General features: G+C 48.6%; 1 protein-coding gene across 1 annotated transcript in view; it reads right to left on the bottom strand.

Annotated features, from left to right (window-relative positions):
* Positions 1-22,493, bottom strand: part of LOC107115588 (zinc finger protein 420-like) — a gene marked incomplete at its 3' end in the record, with an annotated part of 51,825 nt that overhangs the window by 12,917 nt on the left and 16,415 nt on the right. The window contains exons 4-9 of the mRNA XM_015417330.1: positions 19,579-19,615; positions 19,425-19,506; positions 19,196-19,252; positions 18,882-18,967; positions 9,438-9,521; positions 9,197-9,326 (exon numbers count right to left, since the gene is read on the bottom strand). Of these exons, the coding sequence (XP_015272816.1) occupies positions 9,197-9,326; positions 9,438-9,521; positions 18,882-18,967; positions 19,196-19,252; positions 19,425-19,506; positions 19,579-19,615 (476 nt within the window). The remainder of the gene's footprint in view (positions 1-9,196; positions 9,327-9,437; positions 9,522-18,881; positions 18,968-19,195; positions 19,253-19,424; positions 19,507-19,578; positions 19,616-22,493) is intronic.

Genomic DNA, 22,493 nt, shown 5'->3' with positions numbered 1-22,493 from the left:
CCAGCCACACCCACCCACCTTTTGCTTATTCTGCTTACCTTGTTTGTTGTCAACACCCAGGGCCTTTTTTTGTAGCAGGGACTCCTTTGCATGTTAGGCCACACACCCCTAATGTAGCCAATCCTAATGAGTTCCTGCTGTTGGGTGTGGCCTATTATGCTAATGGGTTCCTGCTGGGCGTGGCCAACTCGGGAGCCAGCCGGAACTCCGTTCCTGTGCGTTCCTGCCCAAAAATAGCCCTGCTTTCTTCCATCCTCCCCAACTCTCCCGTCCAGCTGGTGTTTTTCTCCTCCCAGCCAATCTTTTTTTTACCCCTTTTTAATGTACTTTCTCCTGGGCTGCTAGGAAACCTGAGCTGCTGGCTGGTTTTTGTTTCTCCCCGGGAAGGGGTTACTCCGGGCTTGCAGGAAAATATACCACAGCCCTGGGTAGGTTTCTCCCTTGCAGACTGTTTGATCTGCATGTAAAAGCCAATCCCTGTGAACTGATACACGGCGAAGGCGGGTCCTGTGTGACATTCCTGTTGTCTTTCTTCCAGAAGGATACCGAGTTCACTCAGAAGAATAAGATTAGAGTCTAGTCGCTCCTCAGAGACCAACAAGACTTCCAGAGTATAAGCTTGAGAGACTCAAAGTTCGCTTTGTCAGATATGAAGGGAGCATTGGCCCTCAAAAGCTTCTGCCCTGGAAATCTCGTTGGTCTTCGCGGTACGACTAGACTCGTATAGGTAGGCACCCCACAAGCAGACTAAACAATTAACCAACATGGCCCAGTGTGCATCATTCCGGGGGGTGTGTGTGTGTTGTGACTCACTGTTAGAGCGCATACCTGGCACTCTTCAGGCCCGAGGTCAATCCCTGGCATAAATCCATTGCATTGTGTCAGTGAACAGGTGTTTGGGAATGCCCCCTTGGGCAAATGGGCAGCAGTAGCCGTACGCCACAGACAGAGGCAGTGCCCGCACTGCCAAACCCTGGGAAACCGGACTGCCCATGCTAACACTCTCACCACCATCGGAAGGCAGCCTCAGGGGCAGGCCTCGGCCTCCATGCCCTGTGGTAGGCCCTCCAGAGGAACTGGACGGCCACTGTGGGAGACAGGATGCTGGACTCGATGGACCACTGGTCTGATCCGGCAGGGCTCTTCTTATGTTCTTAAAGTGGGGACTTATTATGTTACTGCACACAATACAAGGAGAGGAGGAGGGTCACATGAGCAAGCTCAAAGCTTCTTCGAAGCCTGTTCACATTGCCCCAAACCATGGCTGCTATTGCAGCCGATCACTGCCTGTGGGTCTAAAATGGTCCATTTATCTGAAAACATATTTACAAGATTCACACCCTGCCCCACGACCTGATGATTGGTGTTTTGTGCTGTAAGAGATTGTCAGGAGGATAGAAACGTATAGAAGAAGAGCTGGTTTTTATACCCTGCTTTTCTCTACCTCAAGGAGTCTCAAAGCAGCCTACAATCGCCTTTCCCTTCCTCTCCCCATTACAGGCACCTTGTGAAGGAAATGGGGCTTGAGAGAGTTGTGAGAGAACTGTGACTGGCCAAAGGTCACCCAGCAGGCTTACTGTGAAGGAGGAGGAGGAGGAGGAGGAGTGGGGAATCAAACCCGGTTTTCCAGATTAGAGTCCGCTGCTCTTAGCCACTATGCCACAGTGTGGTGAAGGACTTTGGGGAATGTAAAATCGTAATTAAGCAGAGTTGTTTTTAAAAAATCCCTCCAACCCAAAAACTAAAAATAAAAGCTGCTCCCACCCAGTTTCATAAATCAGCAAACACAGGGCACTTTTTGTAGAAAAAGCCCAGCAGGAACTCATTAGCATAATAGGCCACACCCGGTCACCCAGCAGGCTTACTGTGAAGGAGGAGGAGGAGGAGGAGGAGTGGGGAATCAAACCCGGTTCTCCAGATTAGAGTCCGCTGCTCTTAGCCACTATGCCACAGTGCGGTGAAGGACTTTGGGGAATGTAAAATCGTAATTAAGCAGAGTTTAAAAAAAAAAATCCCTCCAACCCAGAAACTAAAAAGAATAGCTGCTCCCACCCAGTTTCATAAATCAGCACACAGGCAATGATGCCGCAGCAAGTTTGCATAGCTTCCCTCCCTAGACACACCCTAGCTACCCCTGGTCTAGTGTTTGAGAAAAAAGAACTGTTTGTCTCCCTGACGCAAAAGTGAGGTTCGGTGCCAGGAGCTGATATAAAGAGCTTATTCGGGAGCTCCAGCAAACTGAAGCTTTTGAAGTGGGAGAAGGCCATGCTCTAGGCTGTGCAACTAAAGCTTCCCAGACGCACCGCGTGTGCTCGCATCTTCGAGCACTTTTGCATTAAACACACACACACGCACACGATTCTGTGCATGTGGAAAATTCGCTGCAGGGAGGAACAGAGATTCTGTGCAACACGACACTTGATCCGGACATCTCATGCTGAGCTTCCCCGGTGCTTCGTCCATCAGCATTAGCAAGACGGTATCATTTATTTATTAAAAACATTTTTGTGCCATCTGTCCACCTGATCAGGGTCAACAAGACGGCCTACCTAAAACCACTCACACCCCTGACAGCACAGCACATTAGCATATTAGGCCACACCCCCATGCCACCAGAAGTGTGGTCATCCAGCCACACCCACCTTTTGCTTCTTAATCTGTTTACCTTGTTTGTTGTCAAAACCCAGAGCTTTTTTTGTAGCAGAAACACCTTTGCATGTTAGGCCACACACCTTTAATTGTAGCCAATCCTAATGAGTTTCTGCTGTTGGGTGTGCCCTATTATGCTAATGAGTTCCTGCTGGGCGTGGCCAACTCAGGAGCCAGCCGGAACTCCGTTCCTGTGCGTTCCTGCCCAAAAATAGCCCTAAGCATTAGCAAGATGGTATCATTTATTTATTAAAAACATTTTTGTGCCATCTTTCCACCTGATCAGGGTCAACAAGACGGCCTACCTAAAACCACTGTAGCATTAGAATCATAGAGTTGGAAGGTCTCTCCAGGGTCATCTAGTCCAACCCCCTGCACAACGCAAGAAATTCACAAACACCTCCCCCACCCTACCCCCAGGGACTGTTGTTCGATGCCCAGAAGTTGGCAACAAACCTCCAGGATTGCTTCCTGACCCCAAAGTGGCGATTGGCATTTCCCTGGGCGTGTAAGAAAGGGCCACGAGAACTAAGCACTGAGGCAACCCTTCCTGCCCTCCCCCCTCGTGATCTGCCTAAACAATCAGAGCTGCGGTCAGACGGCCACCTAGCCTCTCCTTGAAAACCTCCAAAGAAGGAGAGCCCACCACCTCAAACCGTTAAAAACATTTAAAACGTTGAAATAATTCAATAAAAACACGTAAACAAACAATACAAGAACCAGGAAGGATGGCCAATAACCGTTCTTGGGGGTATGCCAAACAAAACAAAAAAGTCTTCACCCACTGGCGGGAGACACTGAGAGAGGGAGAGAGACAAATCTCCCAGGGGAGGGAAGAAGAAGAGATTAGATTTATACCCCGCCCTTCACTACCCAAAGGAGTCTCAGGGCGGCTTACAAACTCCTTTCCCTTCCCCTCCCCACAACAGGCACCCTGTGAGGTAAGCAGGGCTGAGAGAGCTCTGACAGAAACTGCCCTTTTTTTCAAGGACAGCTGTGCCAGAGCTTGTGACTGACCCAAGGGCACATCAGCAGCTGCAAGTGGAGGAGTGGGGAATCAAACCCGGTTCTCCTAGATTAAAATCCGCGCACTTAACCACTACACTCTGGAATTCCAGAGTTTCGGTGCCATGCCCGAGAAGGCCCTTTCTCAGGTCACCGCCTGTCTAGCCTCAGAGAGCGGGGGCAACTGAAGCAGGGCCTCCAAAGGTGACCGGTGTTCCCTTCCAAGGGTAACGTCGCTTTCAATAAAGGCCTTCCAAGAAGGGTGCCCAAACATCACCCATATGCTTGGTTGTGTACCAACACATGAACACAGATTTATTTATTTATTTATTTTGGGATTTATATCCCGCCCTACCCAGCGGCTCAGGGCGGCTAACAAGCGGCAATGCCGAATTTAAAATTTAAAACAGTAAAACAATATTTCATACATAATAAAATCGGTGCTCTAATAATCTACATACAATCACCAGGATGCGCACATTCCACATTGGCGGCCGACTTTTTTAATGTCATGAGCACCAGGAATGATATTCTCCCCATCTCTGCCGGACGACATCTACCCCCCCCCCCCGTAATGGGGTAGATGGATGATAGAATCTCAGTGGTGGAATAGTGGTGGCGGCGACTCCTACTTGAAGGTCTGGCAGAAGAGCTCCGTCTTACAGGCCCTACGGAACTGTACAAGGTCACGCAGAGCCCGGATCTCCTCCGGGAGCTCATTCCACCAGGTAGGAGCCGCCACCGAAAACGCCGTAGCTTTGGTGTGGGCAAACTTCACGACTCGGGGGTCTGGAACTTCCAGGTGGTGGAAATTCCCCGATCGCAGTGCTCTTGAGGGAACATATGGGAAGAGGCGGTCCCTTAGGTAAGCTGGACCCTGGCCATTCAGGGCTTTAAAGGTGAGCATCAGCACTTTGAAGCGAATCTGGTATGCTATTGGCAGCCAGCCAGATGAAGCTGCCTTACACTGAATCAGACCACTGGTCCTTCAGGGTCAGGACTGTCTACTCAGACGGGGAGCGACTCTCCAGGGTCTTGGGTAGAACTCTTTCACACGGGTTTCTACCTGATCGTTTTAACTGGAGATGCCAGGGATTGAACCAGGAGCTTTCTACATGCCAGGCAGACGCTCTACCACTAAGCCATGGCCCCTCCTAAAACATTTTATGTATTTAAAATCTTTTTTGACCACCTTTCCACACAATTAGCACCGCCAAGGTGGTGAGCATGAGAACATTCAGACATTTAAAACAGCATGATAAAAATAAAAATAATAAAGACAGCACGATATATAAACTAATTCAGTAAAAACACATAAACACACAACACCGACACTGGCTTATTCAGGTTATCCTGGCCTACTCAGACAGGTAGCTGCTTTTCAGGGTTCCAGGTGGAGGCCTTTCCCATCATCTACTGCTCGCTCCTATTTTAAGTGGAGATGCCAGGGACTGAACCAGGGACTTTTTGTGTGCCAAGCAGACGCTCTACCACTGAGCCACAGCCCCACTCATTTGTATGTCTTTCACGTAAAAAAAACAACCAGGATTAATCGCTAAGCTTTGAATGCAGCAACCTGTAGAAACCATGCAAACTAGGCATATTTGCATGTATGCCTGCTTATTCTGTTCTCTTTCTACTGGGTCCTAAGATCTAAGCAGAGCACAGAAGTGACTCATCCTCCATCCACACCATTTCGCCTATCTTTGCCATCGTCAGAGCTAGAAATTTGATTTTTTTAAAAAAAGTGTAAAGAGTTTCTTAGGCTGACGCATTTTGTACCTAATATTTAATCCCAATATTAAATTCTGCACACACACACATACACATACACACACAAAGTCCTGCCAGTATGGGCCTTGGTACCCAATTCTCTATAAGAACATACCTGAACGAGTATAAAGAAAGGTTAAAGAGGTTAGGGCTCTTTAGCCTGGAGAAACGATGACTGAGGGGTGACATGATTGAGGTTTACAAAATTATGCATGGGATAGAGAAGGTAGAGAAAGAAGTACTTTTCTCCCTTTCTCACAATACGAGAACTCGTGGGCAGTCCATGAAATTGCTGAGCAGTCGGGTTAGAACAGATAAATGGAAGTACTTCTTCACCCAAAGAGTGATTAACACTTGGAATTCACTGCCACAGGAAGTGGTGGCAGTTACAACACAGACAGCTTCAAGAGGGGGTTGGATAAACATACTGGTGCAGAGGTCCATGAGTGGCCACAAGCCACAAAGTACAGATGGAACGTTCTGTCTGGGGCAAGTGATGCTCTGTATTCTGGGTGCTCGGGGGGGCAACAATGGGAGGGGCTTCTGGAGTTCTATCCCTGCTGGTGGCCCTCCTGATGGCACCTGGGTTTTGATCACCGTGTGACACAGACTGCTGGACTGGATGGGCCTGATCCAACACGGCTTCTCATATGTGCTTACGTTCTTATGAGGGTGAATACAAGACTCTACTCAGGAACCTAAAAGCAGAACAATTTAAGATTTGGCTAAGGATGGGGCCAAGCATGCACATTGGGAGTCTGCAGACTGTGTTAAAGTCTCAGAGAAAAACCTTGGAATTAAAAGGTATTTGGTATCAAGATTTGGGCTTATGATACAAGAACTCAAAGTGGGAATTTAGCTTCCTGAGAATATCAGCTGCCTTCAAAGAAAAAAGAGGTACATTTCTATCTCATTTTTATCCTGGCCTCCCACTGATGAGCTCAGGGTGGTATACTAGGGATATGGTTGCTAGACCCCCCCAATGGAGGTGGGGGGTCCCCCGCTGCCAGGCCCCACCGCTGATCATCAGCCAGTGGGGGTAACTTACCCTGAAAAAGAGGGAGGCCCAGCCGACATGCAGTGACATGTCTACATCACAGCCCACATGACCCGGAGGTGATGTCATTATGCCAGGGTGATGCTCTGGTATTTGGGCAAAAACTCTATGGTAGAAGCCAAATATACCATAGAGTTTTTGCCCAAATACTGGAGTGTTGCTCTGATGTCCCCAGCGTGATGATGTCACTTCCGGATCATGCGGGCAGTGACATAAGACATGTCTCTGCACATCGGCTGGGCCTCCCTCCTGCTCCTGGTAAGTCCCTCCCCATTTATGCCAGGGTGATGCTCTGGTATTTGGGCAAAAACTCTATGGTAGAAGCCAAATATACCATAGAGTTTTTGCCCAAATACTGGAGTGTTGCTCTGATGTCCCCAGCGTGATGATGTCACTTCCGGATCATGCGGGCAGTGACATAAGACATGTCTCTGCACATCGGCTGGGCCTCCCTCCTGCTCCTGGTAAGTCCCTCCCCATCCTCACGCTGGTTGCCAGGAGCAACCCTAACTAGCAACCCTAACCTGGCAACCCTAGCTAGGGAAACAGTGTGGTGTACTTGTTAGAGTGTCAGAGTGGGACTTGGAAAATTCCGGTTCAAATCCCCAATCTGCCATGGCAGGTTGCTGGGTGATCGTGGGCAAAAAGAGCCAGTGTAGTGTAGTGATTAAAGTGTCAGGCTGCAACCCGGGAGACTCAGATTCAAATCCCCACTGTCCCATGGAAGCTTCCTGGGTGACTTTGGGCCAGTCACATCCTCTCAGCCTAACCTATCTCACAGGGTTGTTGTGAGGATAAAATAGAGAAGAAGAAGAAGAAGAAGAAGAAGAGATTGGATTTATACCCCGCCCTTCACTCGGAGTCTCAGAGCGGCTTACAAACTCCTTTCCCTTCCCCTCCCCACAACAGACACCCTGTGAGGTGGGTGGGGCTGAGAGAGCTCTTTCCAGAATTGCCCTTTCAAGGACAGCTCTTGTCAGAACTATGGCTTGCCCAAGGTCATCCGGCAGCTGCAAGGGGAGGACTGGGAAATCAAACCCGGTTCTCCCGGATTAGAGTCCACGCACTTCACCACTACACCAGACTGGCTCCACTACACCAGACAGAGGAGAATGATGTAAGCCACTCTGGATTCCCGCTGGGGAGAAAGGCAGGATATATAAATAATGTAAAAAACAGGCTGAAAGGAAAAAGAATCCTGAGAACAATGTGTGCCTGGCGTGTCACACAGACCTGTTTTCAATCCTTCAAGAAACAGACATTCATCCCCACTGGCTAATACACGGTCCCCTAAGTTTTCTGCAAATCCGAGTACTAGTCAAAGTGAGGAGAAATCTGCATGACTCCTTTCCCCCCCCCGCCTCTCAGTCGGTGACCCATGACCTCAGTGACACCACCAATTCAGACACAACCTCTCAAACTGTATGGGGTGCGCTTCTGTAATGCCTCTCAAGCATGTCTTCAGTCCCTGTAGATGAGCTGAGAGCTCTCCACATGGGACCAATTCAAACCTCAGAGCTAGTGTGGTGTAGGGGTTAGAGACCAAGGTTTGCACCGCTCAGGGACAAATGACATGCAACTGGAACTCAAAAGATATAGATTATAGCCCTAAGAAGCAACTGGGCAGGCAAGATTGGGATCTTAGCATGGGGAAGGGGGTGCCAACTTTCCCCTCAGCACCATTTCCTAGGTAGCAAATCCCACCCACAGTCAAGTTTGCCTCAACTCCCAGTAGGGCAAAAAGACAGCTATTCTATCAGTCTTTTCCCTTCACTGGGTTTAAAGTAACCTGAACTGGGCACTAAAAAGGTGCAGGGGAGAATAGTCCCCCCAAGTAGCGATTTAGAAATCCTTCACTGTTGCCTTTCATAACCAAAAAACACCCAGATCTGGAGTTCCAATTATGGAACTCCAAAGTCACAGGAAATCTGACCCACCCCCCCACCAACCACAAAGCTGATGGCTAGTCCTTATCTCTCTGCCAAACCCAAACGATAGATAAAAGCGGGGTGGGGAGGAAGAACAGTGTGTATCAACCCAGTCGGATTAAAAATGGTAACATATTATTTTTCCCAATGTCCGAATGATTCACTTCCAGAGTTAGGACCAACCTTAGCTTTTACAGTGCCGAGAAACGGTTCGCACATTTTCAAATTAAGGGGGGCTGTACTGATAATCAATATCACTAATTCTCAGATGGCCTCCTCTGCGGATAGTTAAATCTGGATATTGGAGCCATCAACAGACAAGACAGGTCTTTTTGCAAACCTCAGGAAAGCCCCAGGTTTGCGGGAAAGATCAGAAATCTTAGAACAAACAGAAAAACTACATACACAGTTCCCTGTTACTCCATTTTATGTCCGCAGCACCCATCAGGCAGTTTAGACTAAGAGAAAGCGACTGGCCCAGTGAGTTTCTCGGCAGGAGAGGATTTGAACCCAGTGTGTTTCTTGGCAAGCGAGGATCTGAACCCAGGTCCTAGCCCACCACTCTAACCAAGACACCACACTGGACTGAAAAACATTAAACCTCAATTTTTAAAAGTGATTTCTTCCTGTTTTGACGTTTAAAATGCCAGGTTTTCCCACAACACACCCAGAGACGACTTCCCTTTCCCCAACTAGCCTCGGCAACGGCCACTGTGAGCCACACACTACCTGGCTTCAGAGGTACCGTGGCCACAACTAACCAAAGGGCAAATGAGCTCCTTACCTAGGGAAGCCACATTTTCGTAATTCTCCTGCATAACATCCCAGTACAGGTCTCTCTGCTCAGCGTCAAGGAGTGCCCACTCCTCTTCCGTGAAGTACACGGCCACCTCTTCGAAGGAGAACGGCGGCGCCTAGAAGGGAAGAGAAAATAAAGAGTGTGCTCCATCACTATATCCCCCCCCAATTTCTTTTTTATTGCATTTTAAGCCACCAGCAGTCATTTCCCCCAGTCCATCCTCTACCTGAACTGTCTTCACCGCCATCATCTCTCTTCCCCCAGGGGGAGGGAATGTTCCAATGACAAACACACACATCATTTTGCCGATCTGTCAGGGAGAAAGAGGGGGGGCGTCAAAAGGGGTATTTGCATTTGTTTTTTTAAAAAATCTTTCTCACAAACCGCACCCTGGTTTTCAGAGATTTCTCCCACACACACACATCACTTCTTCATTCCCTTTGTGATTACACAAATTACCACACCCCACACAAAAACCGGAGGGGGAATGATTTTTTTCTACAGAAGTCAGACAAAAAAGTAACAGAACACAATGCCACAGGCATCAACAACTTTAAAAGGGGTTTAGATACATTGACGGAGGAGAGGTCTATCAGGGTTGCCATTCTCCAGGTGGTAAAGAGAAAAAAGAAATGCTGAGGAAAATGCCGTCAGAACAATCAAATCACTGTTAAATAAGATGTGTATTAATAAATCAGTTCTGAAAGATGTGCCTTCTTAAGAGTTTTAAGATCTGCCTTCTTAGAGTTTTAAGAGCTGCAAAAGCTCATACAATTATCATTTAAATTAATAAAAAATTAACTAATTAATTAATAGAAATTAATAGAATTTCAACAGCCAATCTATAGGCAAAAGAACCTCCTCAGGAAAGCTCCTCCATTAACATATCACAGCCTGAGAAACTCCTACAAGATCATGACTCAACCCTCCCCCACCTTCCTGAGTAGATATAAATTACCTGCCTACCATTTGTCCTCTCACATTGACACAGAGAGTACTCCATCTTTCAGTGTTATACTCCTGAGGATGCCAGTCACAGTTGCTGGAAAAACGTCAGGTACTACAATGCCTAGACCAGTGGCGGCGAACCTATGGCACGGGTGCCAGAGGTGGCACTCAGAGCCCTCTCCGTGGGCACGCGTGCCATCGCCCCAGCCAGGCCCAGACCATCATTAAAGTGTCGAATTCTGTGCTAAATAATTTTAAGTAAGTGAAAGCATTTGGGATTGCTTTCCTTACTTTGTTTGGATCATCTTAAGTTAATATATGAGTTGTTTTTTCTGAAGTAAAACCTCAGTATTCAGGTTAAACTGCCTGTTTTTTCTAAAGTAAAACCTCAGTTTTCAGGTTAAATTGCCGTGTTGGCACTTTGCGATAAATAAGTGGGTTTTGAGTCGCAGTTTGGGCATGCGGTCTCTAAAACGTTCGCCATCACTGGCCTAGACCATGGCCATACAGCCCAGAAAATCTACAACAACTCATGAACTCCGGCCGTGAAAGCCTTCGACAACATATCATTGACAAACTTGACAAACTATTTCAACTATTTCAATTCTTTTAGAGTGAGAGCAAGAGGCCTTCCCCCACTTCTCCCCCAAGGCAATTAAAGTTTAAATGCCCTGGGTGAGAAGCGGGGGCGCAGCTTGGAGTGCATGCGTGCACACGGCATCCCCTCTCCGCTTCTCCCTCAAAGCATTTAAAAGAACCATGCTTATAATGCCAGAGTCCATCCTCCAAAGCAGCCATTTCCTCCAAGGGAACCGATCTCTGTATTCTGGATTGGTTTGTGAATTCAGACATCACCAGCCAAACGCAACTAGTACAAATGGTGGCTAACAAGCATACACACTACTTTGGAATCTTGATTTGCTGCCAGGGTTGAATCAAAGCACAGTTTATCATGACGTCTGAATGCAGCCACAGAGGTCCTTCTGTCTGTGGGGTGGGGGGTGTCACCTCTGCCGCTGCAATCGTAAGGCAGGGATTTGAAAATTCAAGGCATGAGTGTGCACCTGAGCGTTACACGTTCCTGCCTTGTGATTTTGGGCCCTTTTGTTTTGCCCAACCATGGTTCTCTTTCCACTGTCTGATGTGAGGGTAAACTGGTTTTGTGGAAACTGGGCTAGGGCTCAGACAACAAAGTTGACATGATGTGCAATTCTTCTACCAGTGGAAGGGCTTATATTATCCTTACGTGAATCGTAAGAACATAAGAGAAGCCAATGTTGGGTCAGGCCAATGGCTCATCCAGTCCAACACTCTATGTCACACAGTGGCCAGAAATACCAGGTGCCATCAGGAGGTCCACCAGTGGGGCCAGGACATTAGAAGCCCTCCCACTGTTGACCCCCCCAAGCACCAAGAAGACAGAGCATCACTTGCCCCAGAGTCCCTATCTATACCTTGTGGCTAATAGCCTCTGCTCCATATGCTTATCTAATTCCATTTTGAAGCCGTCCATGCTTGTAGCCGTCGCCAACTCCTGTGGCAGTGAATTCCATGTGTTAACCACTCTTTAATCCTGTGAGGTCAGTTCAGCTGAGAGAGAGTGACTGCGCCCCAGGGGCGTCTGGTAATTTTCACAACCATCTCTCAACTATACCACGACCACTCAGTTGCCCTTTCCTTCCTTACTCCAAAGTTGCAGCCAGCCTCCACACACGATTGTGAAGGTGCCAGGTGAGGTGCCGTGATCAGAGAGCTGGACTAGGGTCTGGGAAACCCGGGTTCAGATCCTCACTCTGCCAAAGAAGCTTGCTGGGAGACAGGGATGCCAGCCTCCAGGTGGGACCTGGGGATCCCTCAGAGTTACAGCTCCTCTCCAGAGTTCAGTTCCTCTAGAGAAACTGGATGCTTTGGAGGGTGGACTGTACCCCCCTGTGGTCTCTGTCCTTCCAGGCTCCATCCCCAAATCTCCAGGAGATTCCCAATCTGGATCCGGCAAACCTAACCCCCCCCCATCCACTGCCGGTGGCCAAGGGGGGACCTGGCAACCCTCTTGGGAGACCTTGGGCCAGTCAGACACTCTCAACCTGACCTACCTCACAGGGTTGTTGTGGGGAGGAAATGGAGGACAGGAGAATGATGTGAGCTGCTTTGGGTCCCTCCCTACTGGGGAGAAAGTCAGGGTGTAAACGGAGCAAATCAATAAGCAGCCAGTCATCAACTTTCTTTCTAAGCCAATTTAGATTGCTGGCACCCAGTAGGCAACAGGCTGTTTACCTGTGTGCCTATGCATCTCTCCTAGAATGCACACTAAAGGGCTCTACAATATAATAAGAACAAGCAATATTAACCATAATGCGTTTCAGCAGATAGGTCAAGATGGAGAGCTATGTTAGTCTGTCTGTAGCAGCAGAAAAGAGCAAGAGTCCAGTAGTGCCTTAAAAGACTAACAAAATTTGTGGCAGGGTAGGAGCTGTTGTGAGTCTGAAGAAGTGAGCAGTGACTCAGGAAAGCTCATACCCCGGCACAAATTTTGCCTGTCAGAATGCTGCTGACCACACACACTAAATAATCCACTTTCAGTCCACTTTCCAACTGGATTTTACTGTGTGAACTGGCCGAATCCAGTTCTAAAGTGCATTGAAAGTGGATTATTTCGTGTGTGTGATCGCAGCCTTTAAGCGGCTACTGGATTCTTGCTTGTCCCAGCAGGTGTTTTTAGTGGGGCACCCCTAGAATGTAACAGCACTTTCAATCCCCCCACCAAAGCGACTTCCTTTCTACTTTGCGTTTTTAAAAAGTATTTTGTCCTCAGGATTCCACACACCCCCCCGCGACCCGGATCTCTCTTGCACAATTCCCCCCGCGTCCACTCCAGCGCCTCCGCACTCCCCTACTGATCGGTCCCGATCCTGCTGCCCCCTTTGTTACCTGCTCTTTTCTAGAACAACAACAAGGACCCGGGAACCCTTTCAGAAAGCACCTCCCGTTTCCCCAACCTTTCCCGCTGCTGCAGCCTGTTTGTTTCTCCCCTTTCCTTTCCCCACCCCGCCGCCAAAAGAACCCTTCTCCCGCAAAGATCTCAGCCCCGGGGTGGGGGGTGAGGGTTACCTTTTCGGTGCGCGGCTCTTTGCCCCTCGCAGGCGCATGAAACTAGGGGTCTGGGGAAGGGCAAGTTCGCCGGCGGGGCTGCAAAAGCAACTTGCAGGTCTTGCAGGGGAAGGAAAGGGAGGGGGGCAGCTGCAACCGGATCCCACCTACCCTCCCAAGGCCCTTCCGCCGCCGGCGGAGCCCCCCTACAACGGGGGGGACCAGAGCATCGGAGAGCCGAGGCTTTCCATCACCATAGACGCCGCTGACCGGATCTTGCGGCATCTGCTCTAGGAAGCTCAGCCCCTCCGGGTCGCCGCGCAGGAGACGAGAGAAAAAAGAGAGCAACGCGGAGAAAGGACTGGCGCTTTTGCAAAGCCACAAAGCGGAGCCATCTGGCGGCCGGCGCCGGGCAGAAATCGCCGAATTCCCACCGCTGGCGCGCTATTTGTTCTTGTGTGTGGGTCAGGTCACAGGGACATTTAGTGCGGGCTGCTGATCCCTCGTGCTTTACAGTTTCCTGTTCATATTGGCAAACCCGCCTCCCGCACCGAATGGTTTCCGCTCTTTTTATCCCGTTGGAACAGGTGTTTTTCCGATATCTCATGCTTTGTATCCCCGGTTTTGGTATCTGGACAGCAATCAGCGGTGACCGCGCTAACTCCCCCCCCCCTTTTTTTTGTGTTTCTGGTTTAAGTTATGCACATGTGCAAACAGGTGCTAGCTTTTATTTTGGCCTTTTTAGTTTGTATGTACGCCCAAGTGCATGTTTAACCCCGTTTTCTTTCTCGTTTGGTAATGTAGATGGTGCTTGTTTCGGGCACACCTGTGCTTCACAAAAGTAGTCTCTAGGTACTCCACGAGGACAGGTGTAGTCCCAGCTTTCCAGGTAAACTTCCTGTTTTAACATTTCTGAGAAGGGACGACAAGGTGGCGGGAGTGGGAGTCAGAGGTGTATCATGGAAGAGAGAGGAGATCTTGGACCTGCTAGCTTTGTGGGGTGAGCAGAGGGTCCAGGAATCCATCAGGCAGTCTCACTTCACGATGGAGACCTATAAAGAAATAGCGCGGGGGATGACGTCGAGGGGTCATAGCCATTCAGCGACTGAATGCCGCAACAAGACCAAGGCACTCCCTGCAGACTACAAGCGAGTTCTCCTCCACAATAACACCTCCAGCAACGACAGGATCACCTGCCTTTACTATAACGAACTTCATAATATCTTGAAAGGCGACCCCAGCGTGAAACCCCGCCGTGCTGCTGACAGCTACAACCTTCCAGCCAACACCCCACCACCACCCTGCATGGCCATGGCAGTCCCCTCCAAGCCAGGCAAGGACTCTGAGGAGCTTTTCACCATGGTGCTTGAGCCGATTGAAGGAGAGTTTATTCGGCGGGACGACATTGCTGCGTCAGGTAAGGTGCCTTTCCCCTGTTTGGTTCCAACATCCCTGAGGTGCCCAGCTCAGCAACAGTGGATTGTAGTATACCTTGCCTAAAGAGAAGGGACGGTGCTGTGCTGTGCTGGACTGCCCTCCTTTACCCCCTTAAGGTACCGTTGGAGCTAAAGCTAAAGTACTCATGACTACAGACTCGCTTGCTGTGTTGCATGGCTCTTTCGCAGTGTTGCATGGCTCTTTCCAGTTATTGCTCCGTTGTGCTCTTGCGCTCAAAGTTGGGGGGATTGTGCCTAAGTTTCTCTTAAGTTATATTTTGGACCGGTCGCTCCTTTAGCTTCCTCGTCCTTCACTTCTCCCTCCAAGCTGCTGTCTTCCCCGCTAGTTCCCGACATCCACTTGGCAAGTTCTGCCTCTTCTTCTGTACTGGCGTGCCTCTTCAAAAAGTCTTGAGCCTTGAAGATAGAGTCTATCTTTTCTCTTCTGTCTTTAAACTTAAAGACCAATCCTTCGGGCACCAACGATCTGTAACTGATTTGATGACTTTGTAAGAACATGGTCAATCCTTTATATTCCTTTCTTTTCATTCTGATTTCAAAAGGAACATCTTTCAAAATCCTGATCGGTTGATCTCCAATTTTCAAGGGTGTTGCTGAAGCTGCCTTTAAAATCTGGTCTCGGAGACGTTGCTTTGTGAATTTCACGACCACTTCCGCTGGCAACTTGTTTTTCTTTGTAAAGTTGGAGTAGGCTCTATAAACCAAATCCATCTCTTCTTTTATTTTTCCCGCTTCGTTGCCAGTCAGTGGTGCTAAAGCTGTTGCCAAAATGTCTCTGAGGTCCTCTCTTTCCTCCTCTTTCAGCCCTTGAAATTGAAGAGTCAAATTCGCTTTCTCCATTTGAAGCAGTAACAGTTTATTCTCCTGTTTTTCTTGATGCTTTTCCACTTTAATGACCTTCTTAACTTTCTGTATTTCTTCTGATGATGCCAGACATTTCTTTGCAATATCATCCACCTTGTCGGCTGTCTCTGTCATTTTTCTCTGTTGGACACTATAGGCACTTTCCATACTGTCCAATTTCTGGTTGATTTTTTGCAGTTCCTCCAGCAGATGGCGCGCAAGATCACCTTCTTGTTGACTGAGATTGTGCCTAAGTTTCTGACACAACCCATTGCTGAGAGAGAACACTTATGCATGTTGTTCTGCTTGATTACCAAGGTTTAGGAAATGGCTGTGTGTGTCCTGTTCTTCCCTGATGCGTGCTTCGTTGGAATGCACAACAGATTGGTTTTCCATGTGAACCTGTTACGACAGCACTGGGAAGGACATTAAATGATAGTGGGAGTTTGGCCTTCAAGTGTGCCTAATGTTTCCTTCTCTGCTTTCCCTTAGAGTCTGTACCTGTGGAGGAGGCATCCCAATTCCAAGACACAGACGCTACCAACATTGGCTCTCCAAGGGAATCCGGTGAGTCCCTGTTAGTCGAGGCTTGCATTGGTCACAGCAATAGTCAGGGATTCTAAGCAGCAATATAAGGTGCACTTCATTAAGGTCTGACTTCCTATCTCACGCAGGTCCCAGCACATCCACGCTAGATGCTGATGACGAGGCTTCAAACTACGGAGATGGAGACACCAATGGTAGGAGCGCTTCCCCAGGAAGTTAATTTATGCCATGCTAAAAATCACCGGGGGAGGGGGGACAACCACCCACCATTCTACTTTTTCCAACCAGGACTGCATAGGACACAGGGCATCACTTCTCCCAAAGTATCATTTCAATGCCTTCTGCCCGAGAGCCCATGATGTGCCACTGCTCCAGTATCACTTCCTTATCCCGTCGTATAGCCGTCCGTGACATGTGGTGACAACACCATCCCGTGGCGCTGACCCCCACATGGTTATTATTCCTGTGCTGGAACGTGACTTTGTTTTAAGCTATGGGGGCTTTCCCCCACTCATCATTTTTCCAGGATGTGTGGTACAGCTCTTACGATTTGTTTACCATTAATTAAAACTTGTGGTTTGTATCCTGGGGGAAGTGTTTATGCAGCTTTCCTTTCTCCCTCAGATGTCGACCCGGGGGCCATCATGGCCAAACTGACACCGGCGGAACGCCTACGCCTCATTAAAGCAAGGAAAAAACGTGTCACCGCGGTGCAGAGGGTCGGGGACCAGTTTCTGAAGCAGCAGGAAATCTACCTGGAGGCTTCCAGACGGGAACATGATGAGTTCATGCACGAGTTTAGGGCCTACCGACAGGAGGAAAGAGAGGCAAGGGAGTCTAGGAGAGAAATTCTAAGATCAACCTTGCAAGTAATAAATGACATAGCCAAGGCCATTATCCAGCCCTCCGTCCCGGGACTGGGTGAGCCCAGCAGGGAAACCATTGCGAGTTACCCAGGTCGGCAGCCATCAGGGGAGGTCCGCCCTGGAAACTCACAGACGGAGATGTCCTTAAGTTCCCAAGCCCCAAAACCCTATGGAAGGAAGCCTGTCATTCGTGCTCGCCCCAAAAAGAAAATACCCTTTAGTCCATGAAGGTTGACCTTGCCCTCAAGATAGCACACGTCAAGGCATCTCAGGGAGTTCATGCGGGGGGGGGGGGGATTTTTTTTGATGCATCTAACCTTTTCTAATTTGGGTTTTTTTCTTTTGTATTATGTTTGGATTTGCATGACACGTTAGCAGTGTAGTCAAGATATACCTCAGGAGTAATCGCCGACTTTAATAGACACTGTCTTTACAGTGATAACATGTTTTTTGTGCTCTAGAGTTCTCTTTTATAAATCCCCCAGGAACTGTTAAGTTACCCCACGCACTGTTTTACTGTCATGGTCCCAAGTGTGGCCATGTAGAACCATCTCACCTACAGTGACAACCTTATTTTCATGATGTGTCGCCGATCTATTCAAGTGATACTCCAGGAGACATCTCTATACCTGTAATAGCTATGATTTCCTGTGACAACCTGTCTCATGTGCCATTTTAAAAACCTTTTTTGAAAAATACCTAAGGAGATATCTACCCTGTTTCCCTGAAAATAAGACCTACCCCAAAAATAAGCTCTAGCAGGATTTCTATGCATTTGTGGTATAAGCCATAGTGTGTCTTCTTGAGAAAAAAATAAAATAAGACAGTGTCTTATTTTCGGGGAAACACGGTAGCAAACCTTTCTTAGTTTTGTACACCCATGACTCCGAACAATGGCCCCAAGTGTGGCCACATGAAAACATCTCAGGGAGGCCGGGACAGGCACTGATGAACCCCAACCTTTGCTCTTGTTCTTCGATCGCTCTGTATTCCTGTAGCTTTGCACTAAGTGATCGATGCCTGTCTTTGTTAGAGCATTGCTACATTCTGACCACAGTATTGTATTTTGTACTTTTTAATAACAGTTTTTCTGCATGACGTACTATAATTGTGCAATAATAAACAACAAGAAAATGTGCAATCAGAAATAAACATTACAAAGAACATTTGAATACGTGACTAATTAACAAGTTCTTGATCCTCCTCCACAGTGTTCGGCGAGGTTGTTTGGCCCTCCTCTGTCGCCTCCACATCTGGGTTCCGTGTGCTCGCCACCTGTGTCCTCAGCCTGCTTACTGACTGGCGTAGCAATGTTATTAGCCGGATCACGTGCATAACTGTAATCGGGGGGGAAAGGAGGTTGGTTACACGTGTTGTGCTGGTTGATTTTCAATTTTGAGACAGCTTGCAGAACCAGTAAAACCAGTGCACTGATCAGTTGCTTTGAAAGCCAGGCGAGCCCGGGTATGTACCGGTTCAAAGTCAATGGGCCACCGCTGTCCGTGACAGGTTCTGGGGTCATGAGGCCACCATGACTAAACGCTGCGTTAAACTATGCACCCGTGCTGCCCCAATGCACCTCAACTATATCACCTGCTTGAAAAGTGCTGGGGCAAATGGCATGCAACATGGTCTTGAGCCACATGCCTGGACTGTTCAGTGTGGTTTAATTGTGCTGGAGTAAAGACACACAACCACCACGGCGTAGCTTGAACGCACACCCATTCTCAACTTACATCGCCTATCCACCTTTTGCTCAAATTGGGTGAGGCGGGTTTCCAGGGTACAGCATCCATGGCAGGGAAGTGCCTCGGCCAACTGTGTTGTGGGGGGGGGGCATAGCTGCTTGACCTAGGTGACATTACGACACCGGTTAGACCACAGACATGAGTTGCGGTAAAAGGTAGGACAAGAAAGAGTTACCATACCCATGGATGTCTCGGCGGGTGACGCAATTTGCAGAGGGTACAATCGGGAGGCCTCCTGTGGCAGTTCCTCATCTGCAGCACCTGTGTATGGTACAGGTTTTCTGCAGTGTACATGCCATACTGTTCTAAACCCATTTAATTTTTCTTCTCTTATGTTGCCGTATGGTGCGATGGGTTTGTAAAACACCACAAGCCGTTTTGTTAATGTACAACGTAGGCGAAAACTGAGAGCATTTTCTCTGCAGGGTTCCATTATGAGAAAACACGCCGCGGCATTACTGGATCCAACAGGGTGCTTGTACCACTCACCTGCACCCACTGACAAGGTCTCCCCTTGGTCCTCTGGTGCGGGAAACTCATGTATGGCTGCAAGCAAGTTAAAAATGTTCACTTTAGTATACACCAACAACATTTCAGTCCCCTGAGCCAGCACCCATTACAGGAGGAGGTTTATAGGGCATGCTGCGGACTGGCCTACTGATGTGAAGGAAGGCACTGCAGCTGTACCAGGCCGGACAATGGGCCTAACTCCCCTCACCTTCAACCAATGCGTTTGTCTCCCCTGGGTCCTCTGGGGCCGCCTGTTCTTCTATTGCTGCAATACAGTCAGAAGTGTTGCCCTAAGTAAGAGCCAGTATCAACCGCGTCAGTACAAAGCATGGCACCGATAGATGCTGCTCCCTTGAACTTACCTTGTGACGGCCCCTCTCCAGGATCCTCCGTTGCAGACTGTGGTGAGGGGGATGAAGAGTCCCGCACCACTGCGACCCTTCTCCTTCCTGTCCATCCCCGCCGACGCACCCTGGGAGTGTCTATTCAAAGAAAGGTGTCAAAAAAAGGCTGATGAGGTTTCAACGGCAATAACAAATTTGAAATGTCTTCTTATCACCCTGCGTTCTTGTGTGCATGCAGGACCTTATGCATCCACACACAAGAACATTGGAGAAGCCATAGAGCAGGCCAGTATCCCATGACGTGCATCCACCACAATACCTAAAAACATGCATGGTGGCAACACCAGTACCAGTGCAGGCAATGCATGACCGCCGTTGTGCAGGGTTCCATGCTAAGAGCTCCCAAAACACAAGACCGCTAAAGAGTACCAAAGTGAGTTTGTCATGTGACCAACACAGTGCCTTTGATGGTACTTGGCCATGGACTGCACAGTCCTCCATAAGTATGGTCAGCGTTCCTGCACTGGATCAGCTGCCGCCAACGTATAAAATGCTTAAGATACTCACATGGGTGATGCCTATGCGTCCAGCTTGGCCGACCAGCCTGCTCCCATAGCCTGACCAGGAGGTGGAAACATGGTGGGCGCTTACTGGAGGGTGGGAACCCGCCCCAATCCTCAAGTGCGTCAAAAAACGCCCCCTTGTCTATCTTAAATTTTGCCCTGCATTGGCTCGGGGTTCTGCGAATCCCCTCACGGGACAGCAGTCTTGACACCTTTTTAAAAATTGAAAATGTTTCAAGGTGTGTTCTGGGCATCACACATCCTCCCGCCTCTAGTTCAATCAGGAGCTCATGCATGCGGTCCACCTCGTTCTCCTGCCAATACACTCCAAGGGAGGAGGCCATACCGGGTAACGTCTTCTCGCAACTTTTTTCCGAAACGCATGTGTGCTTGCAGTACCAAGCGCTTACGATAGGGGTGAATTGTTCAGGACGGACCATTCCAAGTAGTGCCGCAAAATGGGTTTCAGCTGCGATTTCCAACTTTTGTAAACACCTCTTGCGAACAAGAACAGACCATGCTGGGGGTCGCTCGTAGTGCGTAGGGAATACGCACAGTATTGTTGCCACCAAAAAAAGGGTTGGCATAGTTTGTCCTGTGCAGTCGCGGTGACGACATGCAACCCCACCTCCCCCAAATCCAGGACTTAATAGTGGCCCTCCTCTGACCTTCCCCAACAGCCCTGTTTCCCTTGCCATGCTTTCTCGCCTTGCTTTTTGGCGGCTCCTGATGGTTTTGACCTCGCTTGATCTTGTGGGCAACAAACACCCAATTTTCTGATGTCACTTGGCCCATCCAAAAATGGATAGCACAAATAACCCTGTACCATTTAGGTTTAACCCTAACACCTGTCAGCCACAAAGATCCCAAAGGGAAATAACATCTGAAATGTAATGAGAGAGGGACCGTGCCTGCGAAAGCGTCTTCCCCCTCTTGATTTACAGAACTCCGGAGTAGTTCATCAACTGTGAAAACACCTGATGGCGGCAATACTTCATGTCCCGGTTGAGAACACTCTTAATCAGCATTCTTTCCTTATGTATTAATGAATTATTTCTTGGTTTTAACTTACCCAGAGCTGCCTCCTGTGTTTTCTCCAGTTGGCCAGGGGGAAAGGCAACTGTGGACGTAGGCTATTCAACTTTGGTCATCCCCCGGGAGGATGGTTGAGATCTTGGCCCTGCGGTTATATTGAGGTAGAGATGACCCTGGAGCATGGCGTAATGCCATGCACTGCTGGTAATCATCTATGCCATCCTCCCAGTGGAGGCTAGAAACCCATGCACCAATGAAGATACAGATCAGCTCACCGTGGGGATGTGGTGCTGTTAATGATGTGGTGTTGACACAACAGAATCACTCAGTAGGTTACAGCATGAACATTTATTGGCACCGTAGGCAGAATATGGCAGTTTCACTGGAGTAAAACAAGATCTGGAGTAAAACTAGAATATGATGTATACACAATTCTCTGTTTTGGCACAGTAAATTTCAGGAAAAGGAAAAGATGCTAGTGAGACAAAGCACTTAACCAGCTAGTAACTTTGTTATCCTAACAAGATACAAACCAGAACACACGTGAACAGACATGAAGCTGTCTTATACAGAATCAGACCCTTGGTCCATCAAAGTCAGTATTGTCTACTCAGTTGGCAGCAGCTATCCAGGGTCTCAGGTGCAGGTCTTTCACATCACCTACTACCTGATCCTTGAATTGGAGATGCCAGGGATTCAACCTGGGACCTCCTGCATACCAAACAGATGTTCTACCACTGAGTGGGGTTGACAACTGACCACTGTAAAACACACCCACACATTGGATAGTCTTTTATAACATTATATATCTTTCTTTGGGCTCATCCCTAAATTGCTAAACCCAGAATTTCAGGAAACCGCTGTTAGGACTCAGCTTTACAAAAGCCACTGTTAGGATTGCCAGGCCAGGCCTGGCCACCACCCTCTGAAGACAAGGCCTGACCACTACGTCATGACTTCACTCCCATGGCGATCTGTGTGGCTGACTGGAGCAGGAGAAGACGACGGGTCTCTTTCTTTCTTTCTCTCTTTCTCCCGGACTGGTTTTCTTGTTGCAAATCTTTCTTTCTCCCGGACTGGTTTTCTCGTTGCAAAACGAGGGAGGATTTCTGGAGTTGGTTTTGGGGTTTGTTTTTTTGTTTTGTTTTTTTCACAGTGGCCGTCTCGGAAGGAAGAGATTGGAGGGAGGGGGAAAGTTAATCTGATCGGAGCGGGATGGGATGGGGCGGAGCCCAGCGAGCGGAAACATTTCCCCTGGTTTCTGAGTGACCCAGGGCTTTTCTGGGGTTGCTGTTGGGGGGGGTTTGGATTTTTTTTTACACAGTAATCGTCTAT

Source organism: Gekko japonicus, unplaced genomic scaffold (genome assembly GCF_001447785.1).
Source record: "Gekko japonicus isolate JY-2015 unplaced genomic scaffold, Gekko_japonicus_V1.1 scaffold2083, whole genome shotgun sequence".
NCBI classification, from domain to species: Eukaryota; Metazoa; Chordata; class Lepidosauria; order Squamata; family Gekkonidae; genus Gekko; species Gekko japonicus.
This window is presented reverse-complemented; position numbering and strand designations above follow the sequence as displayed.